General features: G+C 42.0%; 1 protein-coding gene across 1 annotated transcript; it reads right to left on the reverse strand.

Moving 5' to 3' along the window:
• Positions 1-50: 50 nt before the first annotated feature.
• On the reverse strand, positions 51-8,587 carry vcp (valosin containing protein). The gene is made up of 17 exons (XM_070833308.1): positions 8,455-8,587; positions 6,709-6,820; positions 6,421-6,593; positions 6,180-6,322; positions 5,924-6,054; positions 5,702-5,833; positions 5,128-5,230; positions 4,529-4,662; positions 4,122-4,257; positions 3,173-3,285; positions 2,545-2,709; positions 2,338-2,460; positions 2,004-2,216; positions 1,544-1,852; positions 1,282-1,437; positions 991-1,145; positions 51-610 (listed from the first exon to the last, which is right to left on the reverse strand). The coding sequence occupies exons 1-17, from the start codon at positions 8,469-8,471 to the stop codon at positions 505-507; spliced, it is 2,421 nt and encodes an 806-aa protein (XP_070689409.1). The 5' UTR covers positions 8,472-8,587; the 3' UTR covers positions 51-504.
• Between the last annotated feature and the right edge of the window lie 287 nt (positions 8,588-8,874).

The following is an 8,874-nucleotide window of genomic DNA, read 5'->3' on the forward strand; positions in this document are numbered from 1 at the left end:
AATGTACATGAACTCTGTATCAGTCAAGAAGTTTCAGACACTGATAACACTTCCATTTCGTGAGATTTTATTTTCAACAACATAACCTTGACAAATTTGTAATACATTATATGCTACTGTTTATTTAAAAAAAAAAAAAGAGGAAGTCATTAGCAATATGTTTTTTTTTTTCTTTCCTTTCTTATAGTCTAGCATAGAATCCCATCACTAAAGTCATTCATGTTGGTTGTGATATACTGAGAATGAGGCCACTCAATAAACGCCCCCCACCCACCCCTCCCACCCCAGTCTGCATCAGTCACTCACCTTCCACTTCCAACATCCCATTACCCCCACCCACATCAAAGCCAGGGCAAACCAAGCGGCTACATGCTTTCTCCGAGGGAAGTCATACAAAAAAAAAAAGGAACACATGAAAGAAGCACAAAGTCCTAAAAATGTGGAATCTGGTGAGAATTTGTACAGGTGTGATCCCGGTACTGACCACTGTGGGGCAGCGTACATTTATCCATAAAGGTCGTCGTCGTTATCTTCGTTGAACACTGGACCACTGCCGGTTCCTCCTGAGCCGTGGCTTGGACCACTGCCGCCTGCAGCACTGGAGGGAAACCTGGAAGAGAAAAAGCATATGTGATTAACCATTTTATAAAAAGGACAATACTGCGATAGGACAACCAGTTATTCTGGCAATACTAGTATTTTAATGTGTGAAGTAATAACCATCTTTTGTAGTCTCTGATTCTGGGAAAATACCATAAACATGATAAAGCTTTTACAAAAATCTTTTTAAACCTGCAGTTAGGTCTAATGTCTGTGTAGACAGAAGAATTGACCAAATCAGCTGCAATTTCACTTCAGTATAGTCTATCAGAACACAAGCTCATTAGCAAAGAAGCTGATTCTGTGCAACAAGTCTGCAGAAAGAACGCACATGTTAACGCGGTCACTCCACAGAGCTACCGACACTGATGCACAAATCAGAAAATGTACCTGAAGCTGCCAAAGCCACGGCTCTGCTGCAGTGTCTGGGCAAACATCTCATATTTGCGAATGTCATTGTCACTGACGGAGCGACGAGCGAACCGCATCGCCTCTTCAAAGTGGTCCTTCCTGATCTCTGGCACAGGATCGTCCTCTTCCACCTCCTGTGAAGAAAAAAAAAAAAAAAAAAAGATACGCAGGTTATTAACATGCAAAACATTTAGAGCTAGATGCTCATCTGAGGGTGAAAAAAAAAAAAAAAAAAAAAAAAATGAACAAGGGGATAGAACTAGCAATGACCATAGCTGACGGGTTGGTCTGCCTCTCCCTCTCCCTGCGGATCTCATTCTCGATGCTCTCTCTGATGGCCAGCTTACACGCCCGCTGGCAGATCTCTGTAAGATCTGCTCCAGAGAAGCCATTGGTCATCTTTGCCAGGAAGTCCAAGTCCACATCCTAACAAACGTCAAAAAAAGGAAAGGTTTAGAAGCTTGATTCTGTTCAGACTCCGTTCTAATGTAATCTATTCTGTTAATGAGACTATGGGTGGCAGCGCTGTCACCTTGCTGATGGGGCTCTTGCGGAGGTTGGCTTTCAGGATGCTCATCCTGCTCTTCTCGTCAGGCAGGGGGATGTAGATGAGCTGGTCCAGGCGACCAGGTCTCAGGATGGCAGGGTCGATGATGTCTGGTCTGTTTGTGGCTCCGATGATGAAGACGTTCTTCTTGCTGGACATTCCATCCATCTCTGTCAGGATCTGGTTGATGACGCGGTCAGCTGCTCCGCCGCCATCTCCCACATTGCCGCCACGGGCCTTGGCTATGGAGTCCAGCTCATCAAAGAAGAGAACGCATGGGGCCGCTTGACGAGCCTGTAAACAGCACACAGACAGAAGAGGATTAAAAAAAATTTTAAAAAACTATTTGTTGCAAAGATTGAAGCATGTGGGCTTCTGTGCATTAAATGTACATCATTCAAAATTCACCCTGTAGGTATGACAGACACCCCAACAGCATTCTTACCTTGTCAAAGATCTCTCGGACGTTGGCCTCAGACTCTCCAAACCACATGGTGAGCAGCTCGGGTCCTTTGATGGAGATGAAATTTGCCTGGCACTCATTGGCGATGGCTTTGGCCAGCAGAGTCTTACCGCAACCAGGGGGACCGTAGAAGAGCACACCCTTGGATGGGGTCATTCCAAACTTGAGGAACTTGTCTGGGTGCTCCACTGGGTACTGAATTTAAGGAAAGGGAGGGGAGAAAAGACACAGTAAGAGAAAACAATCCAATTACAGTGTAATGTGTACAGTTTGTGACACATTTCAGATATGATCTACTTCTGGGAAAGGTTCATACCTGAACCAACTCCTGCAGCTCCCTCTTGACATCATCCAGACCTCCGATGTCCTCCCAGGTGATGTTGGGAACCTCAACAACTGTCTCCCTCAGTGCAGATGGGTTGCTCTGGCTCAGGGCCCACTGCAAGACAGCGTTGAACATGTTATCGAGGGCCCAGAAAGCCATTATAAGCAGATACAAAAGACCATATCAAAAAGTTCTTACCTTGAAGTCATCCATAGTGACAGCAAGCGAGTTCATGACTTCGGCATCAATGGTCTCATCCTCAAGGTCGATTAAGTCCATCTTCTTCCTGATGGCCTGCAGGGCAGCCTCAGAGCAGAGAGCAGCCAGATCTGCACCCACATGTCCATGGGTCTCATTGGCGACCTGCATGAAACGATACAGACGACACAATGACACTTTCCATCATATGCAACACACCTTCATAAAAAGTACAACCATGAACGGTCACTGCTAATGCAATGCAGTAACTCTAAATGAGAGTTATATTTGTCTGCTTATCTACAGTTGGTTGACTAATGACTCTCTGCATCATGTAGAATAACAACTGAAATTAAATCACAGAGGAAGCTGCACACTCTCGCCAAGCAATAACAGTCCTCTGGCTAAGAAATGATGGGATTTGACAGAATTACATCCATTCCACATCAAATAGTTTCCCTTCTGTCAGATTCCTTGTAAGTAAATTGTGTAAAATTAGATGCAATTTCTTGAGTGGTTTAACACGTCTCTTTAAGGCAATGATAATCACATGACTCTGCCACTACTAAGGGAAGCAATGTGATGTGTAGTGTCACCTGACTACAGAAAAATAATTACATGGACGAACCTGTTCCAAATCCACATCATCAGCCAGTTTCATGTTCTTGGTGTGAATCTGGAGAATCTCCAGTCTGCCAGTGGCGTCAGGGATGCCGATGTCCACTTCCCTATCAAAACGCCCTGGAGGTGGTGGGGATGCAAAAACACTTAGTCTATGTCCTTGGAGTTAACAGGATTAATAAGACACATCAGAGACGCCTCAAGATAATTTCAGCACACAGCCTGCAGGGACTTACTCGGTCCTTTCTAATAGCGTGGCAGCATATGCAACATGTCTAATCCTAGATATCAACTCGATAACTTACAAAAGCATCAGGATTTGATAACCAAGATCCAATGCCAAGAATCCTTTCACCTAAGTGACACCTTTAAAACTGTGGAAGTGCACAGCAGATATGACAACAAGCTTCAGTGAGCCACGAACGGAGCAGTTACTTTGGGTATTTTATTGTGAAATTTCTTGGGTACACTATTACTACACTACTATTGATTACATTTGAATTTGCTGGAGATGATTAGTAAAATGTTCATAGAGACAGATTATTGTGGCAGGAAATGTTAAACACTGCAGCCCCCATTAGACAAAATGTCCTAAGAAATCATGGCTGTATTACAATGCAAAGCTATTCTGAAAGCAAACATACTGTATCTACATTGCTTTGCTGGTCTTAAATGTGGGCCATGTGAGCATTATGCAATGTTAGCAAAAAATTAATAAAAACACCAGAAATATTGACCACCTACTATTGCCGTTTGATCCTATATTTAAAAAGGGCTAACATGAGGGGCAAACGTGTGACAGAGACAATAGCAACAATGCCAAAACAATGAGACCTGGTTTATTACATTTCTTTTTCCGAGCACCAACATTCACTGCTTTATGCATAAATATGCATTGGAGGCTTCTTCTAGTTACCACTGCACTACCTGAACACGTGCAAAAGCAGATAACTTACCAAATCTCCTGAGAGCTGGGTCAATGCTGTTGGGTCTGTTGGTGGCAGCCATGACGATAACGTGAGCTCTCTGTTTCAGGCCGTCCATAAGAGTCAGCAGCTGAGAAACAATACGCCTCTCCACCTCTCCGTGGGTCTACAAAAAACACGATGTACATTGTTGCCGTCTATGTCACATTTTAAACCTTTTTAAACCTCATCTGATTTTGTGTACTTTGGCCAGTGATGAAAATGACAGTGACATCAGTTACACTTGCTGTTCAAAATGACATACCTACATGTGTAAAGAAATTATACCACACTTTTTGTGCAATTTCGTCACTTATTTCAAACATTAAAAAATTACAAGAAGGTACTGTGCTGTTATTCAGTTATCCCATCTGATTTTCCCCTCTCTTCCCACTCACCTTCTCCCTCTTAGGAGCGATTGCATCAAGCTCATCGATGAAGATGATGGCAGGAGCATTTTTCTCCGCTTCCTCAAAGGCCTTTCTCAGGTTACTCTCGCTCTCTCCTGCCAGTTTACTCATGATCTCAGGGCCTAGACGGAGAGCCAAACATCTTGATGTCACAGCAAATCACAAGATAAACCCTGTCCCATCTAAAACACACTAGTAATAGATAAACTATAGTGTGCCTGAGAGTTAATCCATTACACATAGTACATGCATGGCAAAACTACAAGTGAAATTAAAAATTATCTGATCAAACTAATTTTCCTAATTGTGAACCCCTTTTCTGTGAGATTTTATATAAGTGAGCTGATCTCTGTACAGCTAGCCAACATCATGTCATCTTTTCACTTGATGCAGATATTTTATTCCTCATAGTAAATGGGCAAACACTAACAGGATTCTGATCGAGAAAAAAAAAAAAAAAAAAAAAAAAATACAGTAACCCACACTCCACTACCAGGAATAAGTGTGTATAGAAGACCAATCAATCAAATACTTTATTAATCCCCGAGGGGAAATTCCGTAAGATAAATGTAGATGCGTCTTCGTACCATTAATCAAGAAGAAGAAAGCTCCGGTTTCATTGGCTACAGCTCTGGCAATCAAGGTCTTTCCAGTTCCAGGGGGTCCATACAGCAGGATTCCACGTGGGGGCTAAAAGGAGGGGGTGGGGGGCAAATTTCAAAATCAACTTATTGGAAAATTGACCGCATTTGTAAAAACAAAAAGGCAAAATTTCTACACTTGTAGTCAGTTACGTTAATCACAACATCAGCAGAAAACATACATGTTGTGGGGTAGTGTGTTTATTTCTCTTGTGATTAACACAGCAGCATGAGTGTAGAAGACTCCTAAAGGGACTCAATATCCGTCTCCAGCTAGTCAATATTTGTCACAGGTCATTCCTGCATCAGTGTGTTGTAGTATAACCTCTGTGCAGTGTGTATCAAAATTTGGTATAGGTGCATTTTATCTCCTAGAAATTCAACCTTACCTTGATATGACATAAGAAAGTGCCATTTTTTTTTACTATTTTGAAGATGTATATGGTTTACTTTACTTTAAATTCTACAATGAAGGCCAAAGACATTTGCTTATTTCTCATGCAGATTAAAAGGTTCTTACCTTCACTCCAATGGCCTTGAAGAGTGCAGGGTGTCTAAGAGGCAGCTCCACCATCTCTTTGATCTGAGCTAACTGCTTCCTCACACCTCCAATGTCATCATAGCCCACCTCGTTCAGGGACTCTTCTTCATCCTGCATGTTCAAACACAGAATGTCCACATTTCAATGTGGTTCATTTTTGGTAAATGTTGGTAAATGCACCGTGTGTGTACCGCTACCCACCTCTCTCCTGATTGGTTCTCCCTCACAGTGGATGACTGTATCAGGAGCAACGATGCAGTAAGGAGAGGGATCGGTCTCTACCACCTTGAACTCCACAGCACGCATGCCTCCTCTGACCAGGAAAATATCACCTTCATGCGGAAGAAAACAATGTTAACTTTACCGCTCTAGAAGAGTTGCATGTTACACATTGTAAAAGATTTGATCAGCCAGACAAAATTAAATATTTGTCCCAATAACAGAAATCTGTACTAACCTTTACGGATTGGCCTGTAAGCCTCCAGGAAGTATGGCTTCAGGTAGACCTCAAACAAGTTGCCAGTAATTCCCTCTACTGTGTCATCTATTGGGAGGACGTGGATCCTCTTTCCGTACTTCACATCAGGACATGGCTGAATGCTGAGAGAAATATTAGACTTAACACCACTTTCTTAACATTTTTTTTTTTTTTTTTTTTTTTTTTAAAGAATTTAAGATAAGTGTGTGCTTTGCCTCACCTGATGACATCGCCCAGTCGGACCCTCAGATTGTTGCGGACCACCCTGTTCATGCGAACCTTTTCATCGGAACACGTGTCGTCAGACAGCACGATGCACACAGTCTCCCGCCTCTTCTTGCCCTTCATCAGCACTGTGTCTCCACGGAAGAGCTGCAGCTCATCCATCTTGGTCTTAAAGATTAAACAAGGAAGTTGTGACTCTCACTGCGATTACATTTAAAATAAAGATTTAGGGTTTTGAATTTGTAGAAACATTAGCCATGTATAAAACCTTCTGAGTGTGTACCTGAGAGAGGGAGACCACGCTGTTGTCTTCATTGATAGATTCATCAACAATCAGTCTGTTGGGTCTGTTCTTTTGTTTCAGAATGGCAGTGGCTAGATCATCATTTTTGGATCTAAGATTAAATTAAAAAAAAAAGGTAATATACTGTAAGTCATAGAGAATCATTATTGTTCACCTTGAAAGCCTCATAAAGATGAAAGCAAATTAATGTTAGATTTAAAGCAAGCGATGGTGCTCTGTGGTATAGTGAAACTTCTCAGTTTCTAGTTTAGTTTCTCTAGTATGTGGGGATTTGGAAATCACCCTTCCATTTAACATCCCTGGGAGGACAGCTTTCTGTGTTCAGGTGGTCTGAACGGATCATTACTGAGATCATTTTAAACTCAAGATCACACTGTGCCTAAAGAGATCAGGAACTGAAATATTTGTCCATATATTATTTGTATTGTGTCTAGTAAACGTGTTTTTACTGTATTGTCTCCGTAGTTTTTCCATACAAGCCCACTCTGGAATAAGAATAGCAAGACAACATATATTATAAGTGATATGAAACATTACTCGCTTACATTTAATTGTTGTTCTGTTGTGTGTTTATGTTCCTATATTATCTTTAATATTGATAATACCGTCTCCAAGAATAAATATGCATCAATGTGACCGTAAACAAACAGGTCGTATAACGTTGAACAACTCGCAAATTTACGACTACATATCACTTGCGAATAATGTGCACAAGCATGGGTGCATTTACCATAACGTTTAAAAGCGGTAACTAACGTTAAGGTTTAAATAGCCACATGTTTCCAGAAAACTCTTTGTAGTTTCTATTTCGCGTAGTTAGCATGCTAATGCTAGCACTCCAGCTAAATGACTGGCGAGCGAATGAGCCCAGATGACACAGCAAAAGAATTTGAAAAAACTTTGTTAGCCAGCTAGCCGGGTTGCTCCACGGAAAGATTAGTGTTACGTTATAACTCTACCGTCACTTTAAATACATCAGCGCCACCGTAAGCATGAGCTACACGGTGATCAAATGATGAAATGTGTTATTTCATGTCTGTTTAGCTAACAGCGAAACAGAGCCCAAATAAATGACCGACCATTGAGAATGAATAGCCTAGCCCCGTTAGCCTGCTAGCTTGGGTGCACTGTGTAGAGAGGCTAGGACAGCTCGCCATGAAGTTAGACGTCTGGACGACTAGCCACGGTGAGCGTTAGCCTCTTACCCAAACCTGAGCCATTTGCTGACAAGATTTATATTTCTTCCATTTAGCTTCAAGCCTATTCTACAGGCAGGTTATTACTCGGCAGATAGGCCAACTTGTCGGTGTGATGGTGGATGGCTTTGGCCTTGACAGTGTTGCTAAGCTAACGTTAGCATTCAAACACGACAGCAATGATTACGCTTTGTCAAGTCGCTGTCATACAGCGGGCTAACGCCGGTAACTCGCCGTGTAGATGACAACAGTTTAACTACCACCAACAGTTCGTCGGGTTGATGCCCAACGGTCAGTGGATTTCTAATGTCTGGTTATCCAAACAACCGACATTAAGTGCGGAGGCTGGAGTAACTGACCCCATTACCATTAGCGCTCTTGCTAGCAAACTCGGTTATCTATTAGCAATTGAGCTAACTTTAATAAACTAACGTATTCTGAGCTGTCGTTGCCCATTTAAAGGGCATTTACTGGTAGCCATTGTTCGGAAAAACGCATTTTAATAAGACTCAAAATAGTTTCTACTTACTCCCCTCCCGAGGCCATGGTCGTCCACCTGGATTACTATTAATAAATAAAGAAATTCTAGCTAAATATATAAGAGGCTTAACCAGTTCTCGTTGCTCAACGATCTCTGTGATTTCACACGAAAGAGCAGCAGTTTCCGTGCTCTTCTTTACAGTTATACCGTGAGCTGGATGCATCCGTCTCTCTGATTGGCTGGGAGCTGCGCATCGAACTCGGCAACCAATGAAAGACCTTGGAGTCTGACGTCAAAGAGAATATTGCGGAAATATAGCCAATTACAAATGAGTGGGGCGTTCCTATTTTCATCAACTTTTCTCTCATTGGTCATTTAAGCCATCACTAAACTTCTTGTCATCCAATTAATGTGCACCGCGTTGATATTAAAGGTAAAAAACATGAACATGGTCTTTACTCTTGGTAA

This window comes from Pempheris klunzingeri, chromosome 7 (genome assembly GCF_042242105.1).
Source record: "Pempheris klunzingeri isolate RE-2024b chromosome 7, fPemKlu1.hap1, whole genome shotgun sequence".
NCBI lineage: Eukaryota > Metazoa > Chordata > Actinopteri > Acropomatiformes > Pempheridae > Pempheris > Pempheris klunzingeri.

Excerpts from the sequence above, each read along its gene's own strand:
- vcp (XM_070833308.1), bottom strand. Across the intron at positions 6,055-6,179 it reads TTACAGGCCAATCCGTAAAG|GTGATATTTTCCTGGTCAGA; the intron begins GTTAGTACAGAT and ends TTCCGCATGAAG. Across the intron at positions 2,710-3,172 it reads ATGATGTGGATTTGGAACAG|GTCGCCAATGAGACCCATGG; the intron begins GTTCGTCCATGT and ends CGTTTCATGCAG.